Source organism: Zymoseptoria tritici, chromosome 14, assembly GCF_000219625.1.
Source record: "Zymoseptoria tritici IPO323 chromosome 14, whole genome shotgun sequence".
NCBI lineage: Eukaryota > Fungi > Ascomycota > Dothideomycetes > Mycosphaerellales > Mycosphaerellaceae > Zymoseptoria > Zymoseptoria tritici.
The window spans coordinates 114186-130374 of NC_018205.1; the positions used below are offsets into that span (position 1 = coordinate 114186).

General features: G+C 54.4%; 3 protein-coding genes across 3 annotated transcripts; 1 reads left to right on the forward strand and 2 right to left on the reverse strand.

The window, feature by feature from the left end:
* Positions 1 to 7336: 7336 nt before the first annotated feature.
* Positions 7337 to 7654, reverse strand: MYCGRDRAFT_97543 (uncharacterized protein; the record flags this gene model as incomplete). Its single annotated transcript, XM_003847455.1, has 1 exon — positions 7337 to 7654. The coding sequence occupies one exon, from the start codon at positions 7652 to 7654 to the stop codon at positions 7337 to 7339; it is 318 nt and encodes a 105-aa protein (XP_003847503.1).
* Positions 7655 to 9235: 1581 nt separating this feature from the next.
* MYCGRDRAFT_101925 (uncharacterized protein) lies at positions 9236 to 9851 on the reverse strand (the record flags this gene model as incomplete). The annotated part of the gene is made up of 2 exons (XM_003847454.1): positions 9236 to 9641; positions 9694 to 9851. The coding sequence occupies 2 exons, from the start codon at positions 9724 to 9726 to the stop codon at positions 9372 to 9374; spliced, it is 303 nt and encodes a 100-aa protein (XP_003847502.1).
* A 3188-nt stretch (positions 9852 to 13039) lies between these two features.
* Positions 13040 to 14374, forward strand: MYCGRDRAFT_111731 (uncharacterized protein; the record flags this gene model as incomplete). Its single annotated transcript, XM_003847352.1, has 1 exon — positions 13040 to 14374. One exon carries the CDS (start codon positions 13040 to 13042, stop codon positions 14372 to 14374), a length of 1335 nt encoding a protein of 444 aa, XP_003847400.1.
* Positions 14375 to 16189: the final 1815 nt, after the last annotated feature.

The following is a 16189-nucleotide window of genomic DNA, read 5'->3' on the forward strand; positions in this document are numbered from 1 at the left end:
GTCGACATTTCGAACAGAAGGCACCGGCTGCTGTTCGATTAAACAGGTCGTAGTCTCCGATCAAAGGATTCCACGACTGCGATGATCGATTAACTTCGATGGTTGGACAGAATCGTGCCAGGCATGCCACGACATGACAAGCAGCGACATGCTGTACGCAATGAACGCGATGGTGGCACGACGAATGCACAAACTTGGCACGGCGGTGCTCGTCGTCTTGAAGGATCGCGTTATGGGCATTTTGGAGAGCAAATATCGTGTCCTGTTCCGTTGATGGTCCACTATCAAGCGCCTGGGGCAATACGCTGCAGAGATTCGACTACGATACCGGTCTCAGCTTACCTCTGCCCGAGCAATTCATCACCTTAATCGACTTGCGGCCGCCACCGAAAGTAGCGGATGCTTTTATGCCCTCTTACGGTCTCCCACGGTTTGCGTCAGAAGCAATCTATCTGCTAACACCAACGGACTGCGAACATTGCGAACTAGCTGTTCTGCAAGGTTTCGAGGAACGGGTTGACCTGCAATGCTGCCGTGTCTTCGAAAAGAGCGGATGTCGATGAGGCGAGCCTGGCCAGCCATTCACGATTTGATTAAAGGATACGACGAGACGTGCTCCGCCGGCCATTCACGATCTGATCAAAGGATACTACAATCAGGCGTCGGATGTGTACAGAGACAATCCCGAAGGCATGCCGATCATGCTTCTTATAGTCCTTAAACTGGGATCATTAGTAGCGGGCTCACTGGTGGCCTTGGTATGATAGTTTCATGCCTTCCTGTCATAGCAATGCCGCCTGCTCCGATTTGAACGAGGACGAACTTCCAGACCTCGCCGGAGACAATGGCCACATTCAGCCAGCGAAAGGTCAAAGCCGAGTGAGCCTTCACGAGGAATGACAACCACCGAAGCTTCTTCCTATCGAGATTCGTCACCGATCAACACGCCCACCTTTAGCCAGCGAAAGGTGCAAGCCGCGAGAGAGACCCTCTAATGCAGCGGATAATCGGACTATCACGATCTCCTCTCCAGACTTGGCGAGCTGATGACTGCTCAAGCTGGCGGCGGAACTCCTTGACGACATTTACGGAAGGAGGGAGTAGAATGGAGGAGGACCAGGAGAATAAGCATGCCGTCGGTTGGGTGTCCTTAATTCTAGCACTCGCATTGATAGCTTAGCAACGTTGCCGTTCTTCTTAAATTATTACTGTAGACTCATGGGAAAGGACACGATATTGTGAGCTGTATCAATGTCTGGCGGTTTAGACCATGTATCCGATTCAACCGTGAAGCGCACATCATTGTGATATTCACGAACTCGCGAATAACATCGAATCTACGAAACGTCTTCTTCCTCCTCTCCATTGATAGGGATTGAATACAGAGCTCAGAGCTCAGAGCTCGATCATTCGCGCAAGCTTGTCAATATGAACACTTCAAAACTTACCCCTTTATTATTCAGTACGCCGGCGTGGCCAAGTTAAGGCGCAGCCATCATATCTAATCCCCCACCTACCACTCGTAGGTTCTCTGCCACTCGCAGCCATCTGTTACTCACAGATTTGGGATCGTGGGAAATGGATGAGATCGCGGGTTCGGTTCCTGCCGCTGACAATTCTTTTTTGCAATTCCTTACCCTTCCGCGCGTGACGATTGCTGGCCAAATCATCGTCCTCGACAGAGCACGATTCTCGTCAAAGCGGCGCTGGTGTTTTTGCTTCATCCGTTGCTGGCAGGAGATTTAATACGTCGAGACTCTGATACCAGTATACCGTTTGAGCGCTGGTCCTCCAGCGAGCGGGCCGTGGTACCATGAAGAGTTTGTACGTGTCGAGGAGGTGCTGGTCAGGGTCAAGGAGAGATTGTACATGTCATCGTGACAGTCTTGTACCTTGGGAAATCGCATGACAAGATATTGGAGCGGACGATGTGGGAGACAGGATGTGCATGAGTCTATGATGGTCAGTGTTGACAGTCTCAGAATGACAAAGGCTTACTGCGTGTTAAAACAAGTATTGGCTGTCGTTCGTCTGCTGTGCATATGTAGCTGGCCATGAATATGCGCTGGCCGGCAATGATGTCTATGGTGGTGGTGATGGTTGGTCATATCGTGGCCCTCATATCGATACCCTTGTCTTTGGTCAGGAGCGGCTTCTCCCTTTCAGCGGCTTCTTCCAGTCAGCGGCTTCTTCCTTCAGCGGCTTCACCCTTCAGCTTTGCAATTTCTGCTTGCTGCTTGATGAGCACCTCGGCTACTCTTGGAGGCAGCGGCGGTGATGGCGTCGGTGAACAAAGTATCATGAATCATTGACACATCGCTGGCCGCTTCCATTCAGCGGTTTGTTCCTTCAGGTTTGTAATCTTAACTTGCTTCTTGATGAGCATCTCGGCTGCTGTTAGAGGTGGCGGTGCCGGGAGCGGTGGCGGCGGCATGGTGGCGGCGGCTGGCCATAGCTATGTTGTGGAGTGGCCCAAGGCTGCTGACCCTGTCCGTACTGCTGATGAGCCCACAGTGGTGGCGTGTGCGGAGGAGGGCCATTCCCACGACCATATCGCTGCTAAGCCGGTGGCGGCGGCGGTGCTTGTCCGTAGCCATATCGCGGTGCTCCTACATAGCCAGGTGCGGTAGCATGTGGAAGGTATGCGCTGCCTGGCGATGGTCTATGAGCCAGTGGCAGTGGGCGCGTTAGTGCGGGTCGACGATTGCCGATTTGCTGCGCTCTGAGCGGCTGCTGCGGTTGGGGTGCAGGAGGTGGTCTGGTATCGACGATGACCTTACCGACATTGCCGATACCACGCCCAGTACTGTCCAGATTCCTCATCATGCGCCTCTCCATCTGTCTGACCTGCCACTTGGTTGGATGTGGCCAGGCCCTACCCGTATCAACACGTACCATGGCCAGATGCATTTGCAGCAGGTGATAGGTAAGGGCTCCCTGGCGATAATCTCTAAAGAAAAGCCCCTGCGGGCGCCTGCTCTGGTCGATGGGTGTTGGTTGTTGGTTTGCTGCGCCCTGAGCGGCTGTTGGACTCTCAGTGGCTGTTGGATTCTCAGTGGCTGTTGGATTCTCAGTGGCTGTTGGATTCTCAGCGGCTGTTGCACTCTTTCCGACGGCGTCGAGGTTCCTCATCATGCGCTTCTCCATCTCCCTGCCGTGCCATTGGGGGTTGTCAGTGTGATCGGGCCGTACTTATCGCCGTGCTGCTGTCGAGTAGAGGTCGGCGGCGGCGGAGCATGGTCATGGCCGTAGCTAAAGCGAGGTCCAGCAAATGCGGTTGCAGCAGGCGGCGGCTCTGTGCTATTCATTCTCCGGGCAGATTCTCGTACGTGGGCCTATGGTTGTGGACGGTTGTCGGTCTGCTGCACCTTCAGCGGCTGCTGTATTCTCGATGGCTGCTGTGCCATGGATCAATGCTGGCGACGGTGGCATTCGGCGCCTTTGGGCTGCTGCGCCATGAGCGGCCGTGGGGCGTCCTCGATGCACGCGGAGATCGGGGTGCAGAAGGCAGTCTCCTGCCCGCGATGACTTTGCCGACGTTGCCGTTAACACACTCATTGTTTTCAAAATTCCTCATCATGCGCTTCTTCATAGCTTTCTTTCGCCGGAGGGCGGCCAGGCTTGGGAATGCGCTTGAGTGCATACGCGAGGTACGCCGCTTCTTCGTCGTGCTCTGTACATTGTGTGCATGGTTTGTTGATTTGTCTATCATAGACCCTACGCCTTGCTGGGTGAAGTGAAGTTGGTACACTACGACATCGGTCGTGCGCCTGGATCATGAAGCCAACGCGGTTGACAAGAAACGTCGGATCATTCGTTTCCAATCAACAGTTCGCTGAGTCCTTCCAATCTCGTCCTGGGTTTGGTAGGGTCGGGGAGCGCTGTATTGGCAAAGCGACAGTACGTAGACCTCGTAGCGACTGACTCAGATCCATGTGAGCTGTGATGGGTATTGATCCAGCATGAATACGAGTCCCGGGAAGTGGTTCTTCGTCAGTCTGTGTCCTGAATTTTCGTGGAGCTGCTGAGGTAGTGCTTGAGATGGCAGGACTGTAGCGGTACTTCGCGGATGACGAAGAACGAGATACAGCTGGTCCGGCCGCACTCCTTAGTTCCGTCCCTTTTCCCACGAGGAGACTACAACAACAAACGTACAAAGGCGGTCACCCGGCTGCCGTTTCAGAGAGGTCCGCTGAGGAGCTCGCCAGGGAAGATGACGAAGTTGTGCCCGACAATTGCTCTTGGAGTAGGCATCGGCCGCATCAGCGAAAGTCTCCGCAGACCCCTGTCCTTGCTCTGATCTCTCGGACGCGAGATAGTATGCATCGTGCGTGGAGCTATCGCCCGGTCAGGATGACAGGTATCGTATTGTCACCACGTCTCAAGTTGGTAGATAGCTGTGACATCGGGTTGGGTAGTGACTGCTTAACGGAAGTCTCACCACTCGCTGGCTGATGTGGCGCACGGGTGACGTTCGTGGTGGGAGTCGTGGTGGAACTGTTTTTGCATTACCATAGCGAAAAGGCCCTTCTCTTCTTCCCTCTGTGCGCTGATTGAATGCTGGCACCCAATTCTTGGCCTCGTTCCGTCCACGTGGTGTGAACTGTGTGGATGGTGATCACCGTGGAATCGTCCCGTTTGATGCTGGCGAAGATGGCTACGATGTCGTCGGGCGTAATAGCTGCGGAGCTGAAGGTGGCTTTTAGGAGGAGGCAAGAAAGAAAGAGAAGAGAGGAGGTCGTAGCTCACGGCAGACGCTCCAGACTCGCAGGTAGCAACGGTGCCACTCGAGAGGCGGATGGTGGGATAAAGAGCTGCGATAACCACAAGGTAATGATTCAAGTCGACGGTCCGAGTGGCGATGATGTCCGGATGTTCTAGTCTGGATTTCATGGAGAGAGACATGACTGCGGTCAGATTCTGTGTCGAGCGATCATTGAGCTGAAAGCAAACGCAAGAAAGCGAGGAAAGAAGGTCACAGCTTAGGACAGCAGCTTCATTTCATGAGGCGATCAACGGACCGATGCTCAGAAGAGTCCTTTACAAGACCAAGTCCGGAATGCGGCTTCCATGGAGGATGCTAGAAGCATGCATCGCACTTTCTCCGTCGTCACGGCTCTTCGTTCCACACGAGCTCATATCCTGGCGACCTGGGGCTCCAGTTGAGAGATCCCGGCAAATTCGAGGCCGACTTGAGTAATTGCGGAACACCATTCTCCTGAATGGCAGCACTCGTATCAGGAGACGCATCCTCTGCCGAACCTTCCCAGAAAAACCAGTAGAGAACATCTCTGCGGGAGTGCCGTTCTAGCTTCCCAGATGGAAGACGACTGGGAGAGCAGAAGCTTGCATGCAGCTTGAGAGGTGAGAGCACTGATGTCGGAAATTGGAGACCAGCGGCGGGGTTTCCACAATATGAAGGAGATTGCAAGACGTCTCGTCATTCCAGGCCCTCACGGCCTTTGATGACATGGCGGCGACGGCGGGGGAAGAGACGGAGGGAGAGGCCAGCGGGAGCTTGACGAAGATCTTGGGGAGGGCCGAAACGAACTCCGCGGCGGTCTGCGCCCGGAGGCAGCAGCGGGAGGATGGAGGGCGAGGTTCTGTCGGGTATGAAGGGTGAGAGTAGTGGTGAGGTGAATCGGGTAGCGACGCTCCTCGTATCTGTATCCTGCTTCAGCTTGAAGATCTGCTACTCTCGCTCTTGGATGTCTTCCTCCTGATCGGCGAACCTTTTCCAAGAAGCTTGGATGCTTTGCTTCTTCTTGTCGCGCCTGCAGCTCGTCGATGTGTTCCAATTCATCGTCCAGGTGACATGCAATGTCCCGGTGCTGCTCATTCGGTGAGCACAGGCTCCTTATCGGTGCGAGCCTATCGTTCATTGATGAATCGCATCCGCGCGTCCATTCAGGCTGTACTCTGCACTGTTCGAAGTCCAGAGTGGGTTCGGGGTTTCTGTTGCGAGTGCCAACTCCAGGTTCTCGTTCGAGAGGACCGCGAAATTCTCGGTACTTGTGTCATCCGCGTCCTCGCGCGGAAGTTGGGAGCTTGTGATATTCCACATGCTGTGTGCATGTTCCTGGACATCATTGTGACGTGCTGTACACGGCATGAGACACACCGGCGTAGCTGTGCAATGTCACTAATCAGTGAGTCATTGTTCATGAGTGTGTTGAGGGTGAAAGGTCCCGGAGATTGAGCAGGTAACTGTACCACCGCAAGGCATTTTTCTGCGCCATCGAGAAGCTCAAGACCGCGCTCCCGTGGAGATACTCTTTGCTCTGCAAGATGCAGAAAACACTGCATTCTTGGGAGGTCCGGCAGGTGATGCTTCAGCAAGAGTCTGCATGTATGCAGCTTGTGAGACAACGGTTCGCGTTCCTAAGAACAGTTGTATTCCACAGGTGGTGAAGTCGGCCATCATTTGGACAAGATCCTCCAGGTCATCGTCAGAGAACCGTTTCTGAACCGGCCATGATCTCGATCTCGATCTTGCTGTCGATGTTGGAGTGATGAAGCTGGAATGCCAAGTTGGCAACGTAGGAACGCTCGAAGAATTTAGCCTGACTCTTTCGTGCGAAATTTCGAAAGGGAATGGTCTTGGGATTCGATCAGGCATCGGAGGAGGGAGGAACAGAGAGGAGTCGTGAGCGACAGAAGAGAGATCAGCCGGTTGCTTTGTCCAGAGGTCAAAAGAAGCTTGATGGTTTTGAAGAACGTGATCGGAACAGCTTCCATGGTACTCCATTCCCGTACCAATACTCTATCAATGCTGCGACGTTGATGGTGCTGCAGAGACTAACTTTGTCGAGGCAAAATCGTGCAAAGACATCATCTGGTCAAGGAAATGACTGCGACATCATGCGACACATCTTGGTGGTGTTGTCATTTGATCGGACACCGCCTTCTTGGCCGTCTCCAAGGTTGAAGGCAAACTTGAACCTACTGCTACCGCTTCGACGCCAGCGTTAGTCGCAGGGCCGAGTTCGGACGTGGGCGTTGCAAGACATGTTGTTTCACGCATCGTGCAGTGGTGAGAGTCAGTATGAGCGCTTCATGACGTCCGTGCCGTGCTCGATGGCGCGGTCGTATTGAGGGTGCTTCGCATCAGTGAAGGTGCAGAGGGACGATCCCATGAGTGAAGATGATGTGTGCCCGGTCTTTAACGGGTCCAGAGAGTGAAACTGTTGAGGCCGGACGTTCCATTGATCAAAAGCACGTTGAGGGACACCAGACGACGTTGCTCTTTCCTCCATCGATCTTGCCCCGCAACCCTGACGCTCGACATTCGCGTGCCCCTTTGCTGGATGCCTTGGCATTGACGATCCTCAATCCATCACGACCTTCTCTGCCAGGTGCTCCCAACACGCCTCGAATGAGATCCACGGCTCCCGTGTTCTCGAATAGTTCGCGCTGTCCAGCATTCTCCTCGAACACTCCGCTGTCCAGCATTCTCCTCGAACACTCTCGTAAATGCGAATCTCTCAACTGCTCTCTTTCTTGTATCGCCCGTCGGAGACTTGATCGTGATGTGGGTTGGGGCTGAGAGGCCACCCGGCTCGACGTCCAGAAATCGCTCCTTGTCGATGGCAGCGGAAGGGCGGAGTCTTAAGAAGACATCAAACAGCGCGGTCGAGGGCTTGGGTTGCTCCATGGTTGCTGATGATCTGAGATGTGTTGCAAGGGAGCTGGTTCTCGAAATATACTACGCGGTCCGAAACCCATTTTCAAAAAAAAAAAAAAAGCGAGCCGGATTTGCCAAGACAGCAAGAACTTTCATTGGCCGCCTGCCGCCTGAAAGACGTGAAGCCTTGGAGTTGTCCTTCCAGGTGAAGGACGCTCGCAGTCTCCTCGTTCTCAAAGTGTAGCCATAATTGTGAGAATGGTCGCAACCATGCAACCCTGACCTTGCGCCGAGAGATGTGGCGCACCGGACACGGCCACCACCCTGCTTCGTGAGGCACCGGGAGCGATGTCTCGTCGGCGTCTCGTTGCGCGTGGGCGTTATTGAGGATGATGTGTGCTGTCCACTCAATGACCGCGAAGTAGATACCGCGACGGCTTATTGCAGGGAGGTGAGGTAAGTCACGCGTTGAAACAAGTCGCCCGTGGACTTTTCGCGTTCCTTAGTCGCACCGACGCGGTCGTATGGCACCGGAAGCTCAGCGGTGCCGTTGGGAGGTGCCTTTCAAGAACTCGCTGGGAAGACGACTTGTAATACCCCATTGTCAGCCGGGTCCATGCCGTCGTATGGCACCGGAAGCTCAAAGGTGCCCTCTGGGATGAACACAAAAAGACAGCGTATAAGAAACGGCGACTCCGACGTTGAGGTCGACACCTCTTCTCATCGGCGGCGACATGCGGTGTGGTATGCAATAAGTGAGCATTGCTTGTGGACGAAAAAGGAAACGACGGAAGGGAGTCTCTTGTCCGGGGGTGAAGACTGACGACGGACTGGATCCTTGTAGTCGTTGAGGAAGATGTCTCTCCACGACTAGAACAAGAACCATGCCATTGCTCAACTTTACCGCCATCCTGCATCACGCTGGGCGGTGGTATCTCTGAGCAGCTGGATGCGTGCTTGTTACCGCGGATTCCTGTCCGGAGCAGAAAGGAGCAGACAAGGGCAGACAAGAATCCGAATATGGAAGTTGTGATTTGATGTCCAAGAAATGCGCTGGCGAACCGTGCCTCGATAGTACATTTGAGATACTTCGGCCTTGTGATGTACCGTGGTCAGCAACGATTGACGCTGCTCGAATTGTATTGCAGTCGGCTTTAGTAGAAAATCTCGAGAAGCACGAGGTCGACGACAAAGGCTTGAGATTGTCATCGAGCAAAGTCCTGGGCCAGTGTTGAACTTGACGTCCAGCATTCGCTTTCGAGATAATCCTCGTATCTGACATATCCTTCAACGGATTGCAAGCCTGCCTCTCAAGTCCAACCTTTTTCATAGAGTAATTGGCTGCTGCTGCGATCAAGCGGCTTGGTCGACTTCGCACGATGGATAAACATTGCGGCAACAACACCTGTTTCGGCGATAAATGGAACGTGACGATAGTTGAGAATTGTGAACCCCAAATATACCAACGGATCGAGTGAAAGGATCACCGGAGGAGGCGTTCACGGGATGAAAGAAGTTTCGCACTGCACCAGAAATCAGATCGGATGTAATCGAGAGCTTCGAGAGGCCATCATGTCGAGTAAAGCAGCGCGACAACAGGAGTGACTTTGCAGAAAGATGAGACTCGTACCAATTTATCGCGCCAGAAGTTCTCCAAATTCTCCAAATTCTCCAAATGTACCACCAGGATCGCGATGCAATTCTCCTGTTCTTCGGACCAGTCGAGCGTTTTTATTCTTTCTCTTCATCACCGCACTTCAGTGGCTGCAGGATTGTGAACCAGTGGAATGTTGTGTTTGTCGGTCGATGCTGCCTTGACTTTCGTGACTGCGAGATTCTGCAGCGGGATGTTGTACTTTTCGGCGAGTACCGCGAGGTGGACGTGGATTGCGGGCGTGGATGAGGATGCAGACTCGTAGTCATTGCTCTCGTGGTCGAAGTTGTACGTGTATTCGACCAAGGCGATGATGACATCCTCGTGGTACTCGGACGGCTCGAGCGTCATTTCCGTCGCTTCCTGCACAGGGTATCAGCATAAGTACTCACGCCTGATCGGTTGTGATGCTCACCTTGGGATCTCTCGGGCACATTGCCTCGAGCATGTTCGGCCATCGGAGGTGATGGCGAAGTCACTTGTCATGTTGCTGTACCGCTGTTCGAGCGTGGACCATTCTTGGAGCGCGCCGAGCGTGAGAAATGCATGTCGACCGCTGAACAAGTTTGGTGGGCTGAAATGTCCGAGATGGTGAAGTTGTCTGTCAGGTGAAGTTGTCTGTCAGGGCCTCGGAAGTTTCGTTGTCAAATGGCGGTAGGACTTCGGCTTTGCCAAAATCGGGGAGTTTTTCTCCCTGATTTTGGCAAAGCCGACGAAGCGCCCCCAAAAACGCGGGCAAGTCCGGCTTAAGCCGAGCTTCAACTTCGCTGTCCGATTCCAGTCCATGTTGCCCGCGATCCGATCATTCTGTCAGTCATCATTCCGCCGGACCACAGTCGAGAAGCTACTACCTCAGCATAGCGCGATCATGCCCATCGAAGACGACCTTCCTCTCCAATCTTTTGGACACCTGCCACTGCTCCATCCACTCGCCATCTCGATACCAACTGCTCCTCCGCCAGCGTCCCAAGTCTCCGCAATCGAAAAACCATCGCTATGAAGCCACACTCCCACGAATTGACGACGAACTTCTCAGCTGGTCCGCGCTGGCAGAATCGTGAGTCTCTTACGGAGCGGGTGGAAGATTCTTTGCAGCAAAAGGAGGACACATCGCAGGAGCTGACGGCGAAGGAACTTGTCTCGCATCGCATCTATGCCCGGCCGACTGGTGCGACGCAAGGGATGTGAGGACGAAGTCCGGTCAGAGGAAACTGGAGCCGTCCATTGGACGAGTACACCAACACACTACCGGCAGTGCACCCGAGCTGAATCACACATGCCTCGCACTTCACCCATCTACGAATCTTTGGAATGCACCTAGATGGCGGCTCGGCGGGTTACACCCACGACCTGGACAAGTCTCTCCTGGCAGCTGCTTCGTCTTTACCTTCGATCCACATGCCCTCGAGGGTGCTGGAAACCACCTCATCACCAGCCTTCGGTGAAGGTCTCTGTGCATCGGCCGCTGCGGCATCTGAGTCTGCTTGCCAAACGAACTCTACGGTTCGGGAGCTCGAGTCGCCGTTGCTGTTGCAGCTCTTGCCAGGAGCGGAGCGGAGCGGAGATGGACCAAGGGATGATCAAGCCAGGTCGTCGCACAGACCGAGGAGGGTGTCTTGAAATCGCGTGCAGGCGGACGGTATAGTAAGGTGAGATTGACGGTGGAATTGACGGTGGGATGGACGGCGGGATGGAGCAGGAGGAGGGAGGGCTTGCCACTCGTATTCCACTGTGAGAGAACGACGATGTGATTGCCTCACACCATTCGTTGCTATGAGTGACCTTGATCAAGTCTCATGCAAATGTCTGCATCAGCGCATTCACTGCGTGGCATAACGGATCCACCTGCACGATCACATGGCCACCATCCTCAGCACTTGACTCGCATGGCGAACCCTAGCCAAGCATTTCCCGCAAAGGTACCGGATCAATCTCCCAGGCTGGAATCCATCAACCTCACAACACCTTTCCTTGTCCTGCACGCACTACACAACATCGACTCGGATCCACCACGGACGACGATGCCATGCCGCCGCCGTGATCGTGCACACTCAAAAGCGACTTACTCTTCACCGTGCCTTCATCGCCGACATCCAAACCCCGCACGTTTCAAGGCGACACGCAGATCAGCTTGAGGCTCTTGATGGTTTTCGGTCATCTCGTCGCGATGCAGCTCTTTGATGCATAGCGTTATCGCAACGGCACTCGCATGTGGCACTCGCTGCTCTCGCTCATCCCCCAATTTCTTCGGGAGTGGCTGCAAACGTCTGTCGATGTTCAAGCCTTCAACCACCTCACTGGACAGCTAGACCTCGCGCCAATCGCATGAGGCTCGACAGGAGCGCAGTTCGCGCGCAGCGAGCCCTGGCGGATGGTATCGGCGCCAGCAAGATCTGCTGAGCCAATGTCGGAGAAGGATGTTTGCTGCTGCTCGTTCGGCATGGGGAAAGATGCACAGAGTGGAAATCGGGATTCAGTGCAGGTCACGCACGATGTTGGTATGTTACTGGCAGCATCTACTGGACGAGCTACCATGGTCTGTCTATACCTCGCTCTCCGCCTCCATCCTCGCCCACCGTGACATACCACCGCGGTCTTTGCACCTTTCATCGCGCACAATCTGGTCAGGCAAGCGGTAAAATTCGAGACAGCATTTGTTGCAGGTAGGCACCCCACCGTTTACCGCTGCATTGTTTGCTGATCGACCCTCCGACCGTGACAAAACAGTGCCCCCCCTTTAAGCTCTCCGTGTGGATCGATCGTCCTTATCCGCCGAAGGGTAGACGGTGCATGGACGAATTGCAGCACGACTCGTTTCAGATCCTTCGGCCGCTCATTACCGCCGCATTGTTCTCTGATCGAGGCTTAAACACGAGAGCGGAGACCACCACCGAAGGCTTGCCCTTTTCAATTTCCCGACCTTGGTTGACTGTCCACATTTGCTAACGTGGGAGACGGTGCATTCTCGACAGGTGTCGGTCCGGTTCATCGGTGTCGCCACCACATTCTGCCGCTTGCAATCTCGTTGTCGGTCTACCACATGTGGATATTGGCAGGAATGATTGGTTTCAGCCAGTGGACTGGAATATAAACCCTCAGCAATTCCCATCATCCGCTTCCATCATCCCATCATCCCATCATCCCATCATCCCATCATCCCATCATCCCATCATCCCATCATCCCAGCATCCCGTCAACCTATCAACTCACTACTCCGTTCTCGCATCCTCCCAGCATTTTCCTGCTCCAGCCGGACGAAGCCATTCGAGCGTCAGTGCGTCTACAGCAATACCGACATCGTTGCCGTCATTGGTATTCCACTTCCTCGAAATCCTCTCTTCCTCGTACTTTGCTCTGACCTGCCTCCATTCGTAGGACTACAGTTCTGCACACTCTCCACGAAATCCTCCACCAGTGCTACTACGGTTTCCGCTCTTTCCCTCCGGAGGTCCTCCGAGCTACCTACCAGTTTCATCGGTTAGCCTCCTCCTTCAAACCTTCAATCGTGCTCGCCGCTAACCTTTCATTCCACAGAACTCCACGGCAGAACATTTGGATCCACCACTCCCCCTCTACGCCATATTCCACAGCTGTCGTCCATCAATTTGCCTTGACAAGCCCCAACCCTGTCTATCATACCTTCTCAGATTCCTCGCTCCTCCTGCGCCGCTTCAATCACTCCCTGCACGTTCGCATTACCTCCCACGACCTTTTGCCTCTCGCCTGAACCCTTTGGACTTCTATTAAGCTAGTCACTTACCATGTCGAGCTCCTTCGGATTTCCATCGACCAAGCTAGTCACCAACCCCGACGACAACGTCCATTGCGACAACGGAACCAACCCCAGCACCTATGCTGGCGCGGATTCCGGAGGCTCCTCGTTCTCGTTCTGCGGACCCAACCAGAACAACGCCGACAACCCGGTCCACCCGCCAGACCAAGTCGCTCCCGTGTCCCAGCTCACCATCCAGCGGTATCTTGGGCGATTTTTCCCCGATTCCGCGTCTCTCCTCGCCGGTATGGCCAAGGCAGGCCTTATTCTTTCGGGCTCCCGTGCCCTCGAGGTCTTCTTTCCGGGCTCTTGCGAGCTAGGCTCCGACTTGGACTTCTACACCGATCCCTCTGCACGCTGTGTTGGTGAAGCTATAAGAGTCCTTGAGGCTGCCGGCGTTGTCTTCGACCCCCCCTACCAGCCAGCGCTCGACATCGCGAACATGATTACCTTTCCTCCGATGGTCGACTACCGCTACACGGACAAAGAACAGCTTCGCCGGATCATCGCTCTTCCGCAGTGCCCTCACGTTGCGGTCGACGTCCTCGAGCAATTGCTCACCCACCTCGACGACGGGGATGAGTTTGGCACACTTTGTGTGCTAGACAGCGGTGTTCGGGTGCACCTAGTCAAGACCGAGGGATCTTCAGACTACGGCCACACCCCGTCGATGCAGATCATTACCGGTCACACGACCTTCGGCGGCACGGAGATCAAGACTCAGCTCATCTTCGCCGCGGGCAAGTCGGCTCTCAGCAACATCTTCTCGTTCTATGCAACCTGCGTCCAGGTGGCGATTACTGGAGTCGGCGCTGCCCATTTCTATTCGGGTCTGGGTCGCCGTGCGCTGTACTGGTCGAACAACACCCAGCACCAGAAGAGCGCCCAAGCCGCTATGCTGAAGTATGCACGCCGTGGATACACCTTTGAGTCCTCCCTTGGCCACGCGATGAGGGTCCAGCAACTCCACTCCTCTTCCGCCTCGACCCTCTTCAAGAGAACCCCTGACAGTACGCTGGTGCTCTTCAAGAGACTGCCGCTGTCCATCTCGCCGGAGTTGTATGCCGCTCGTCAAGCGTTCTTCAAGAGCATTACGTGGATGGAGCATAATGGCGAGACGATGTTGCTGTCGCAGCCGACCAAGGCCATGCGCGACGTCATGGCCGACGAGCGCCGCAAGAGAGTGGTGCTCCGCGCCAACGGCATTCGGGACGACAGCAACGTCCACATCGCATGCCTCCACTCTGTCTTTTTCAAGGCGCCCACCAACAACCACGAGCACGGTCCCAACCATCGCTACCCGGATGAGATCATCGGTTTCTAGAGCAGTCGGTGAGGAGGGCAGTCGGTGAGGAGGGCAGTCGGTGGAGAGGGCAATTCTCGCCGTGCTGGGCCGCGGTGTGGTTTCCATTTGTGCCAGGATATCTTCCTCTCTGATTCTTCTGGAGGGTTTCGCCGTGCTGGGGTAGTTTCCGATTGCGAGGTAGATCATTTGTGCAAGGCAGACCTTGGCAAGGACTGGCATATAGTGAATTTGTACTGATAGGACTGAATTTGATAGATGTTGGATGGAGACTTCATTTGGTCGACGAGCCTGAACACCCGTTGCTACCTTCTAGATGAATGTGTCCTCTTTGTTCTTTCCTGCTACGATTAGCGATCGCACCTTTGAAGTTAGACTCCGCCTCCTGCACGACTTTGACCTTCTTGATAATCTCCACCATTGCAATCGCTGCCATGTTCGAACACCTCCACTGCTTCGGCTATACATCATCGGTGCCTGGGATGGAATACTCGCCTTCTTCCCCCCCAAACCCCTCAAGTTCAGCCAACCTCCCAACCAACAGCCATCGCTTCGTTCTCGCCCATCACATCCTACCAGCCGTTCTCAAGCGTCCTCTCGCAAGTGCGCAAGAAAGATCCGGGCAGCGAACGCAAGGGTGGAACTTAAGCGCACAAGCAGAGGTATCGAGGGAACGACCTTGCCACGAGACGGAAGGCGAATGGCGAATGGTGAGGACATCAAGGTCACCATAGGTACCGGATCGCTCGTCATCACCACGAACACTTGGCCACCCGCTGCGCCAAACTCTCCACCGACATCATGGACGACCGGGAATATCTCGACCCGGATATCGACCCATTATCGGTGATCATACCGCGTCTGGGGGTCTATCCTCGTCGCACACAACGTCAGCTATCCGTCCCCAGCCAGGAAGCAACAGCTGGATGAGCTGTTCAGCTCGAGTGTCCCACCACAAGTTTACAATGATCCGGGCAGCAAATGCAAGGGTGAAGCGTAGAAGCAGAGGTATTGAGGACATCACGACGGGAAGAAAAGGTACTGGTGCACGCGACGAGTCTGACGACGATGGAATGGTCCACCCACGCCAGCGACCGGCCGGAACAGTCGCCAATCCACCGGGTCGCCAACAACTCATGAGCCCCAAGAATACGAGCCCGATCCTCGCAACAACCGACACAACACAGCTCGCGCCTCATTCGGTACCATGCATCCATCGGCGGAGTCTGGAAGGCAGGAGGATGAGCAGACATCATGCCACGAGACGACAATAGCTCCTTCTCCGAGAACGGTATGAAACTCCATCATCCGATACAGCATCCGATGCGGCCCTTCGATATGACACTGACGGTCCGCATAGGCAATGCTGAGTATCATCTACGCCGCTCTCGAGCCCAACGTTACCGACGACGCCCTCCCCAGGACGCCAAGGCGACGGCTGCGGTCCCCAGATGTCTCGGGGGAGTACAGTCGGAAAGAACACTCGGATACTGGGTGACTAAGCGAAATTTCACGCTAAGCCAAAAAAGGAAGTTTTCCGACCAAAAAGCAACACTAAAAAGATAAAGTCTTACTAACGCTAGTGGCCTTAGTAAAAGGGCTCTCCGGATCGCCTCGAACTAAGGACGCTAAAGGAGGTAGTTAATAGAAGGAGAAACGAACACTCGAGCCCCTTTACTAATCTACCCTTTCTACTACTAATAAATAAAGCAAAAGATAAAGTGTTAATATAGCTCTACTTCCGGGCTTTACGCTAAGCCCGATCGGGAACTTTTCTATAACTTCCTAACTAGGTAGGAGTAAAAAATTCGTCGCCGGAGCGGAAGAGTCCCCTAC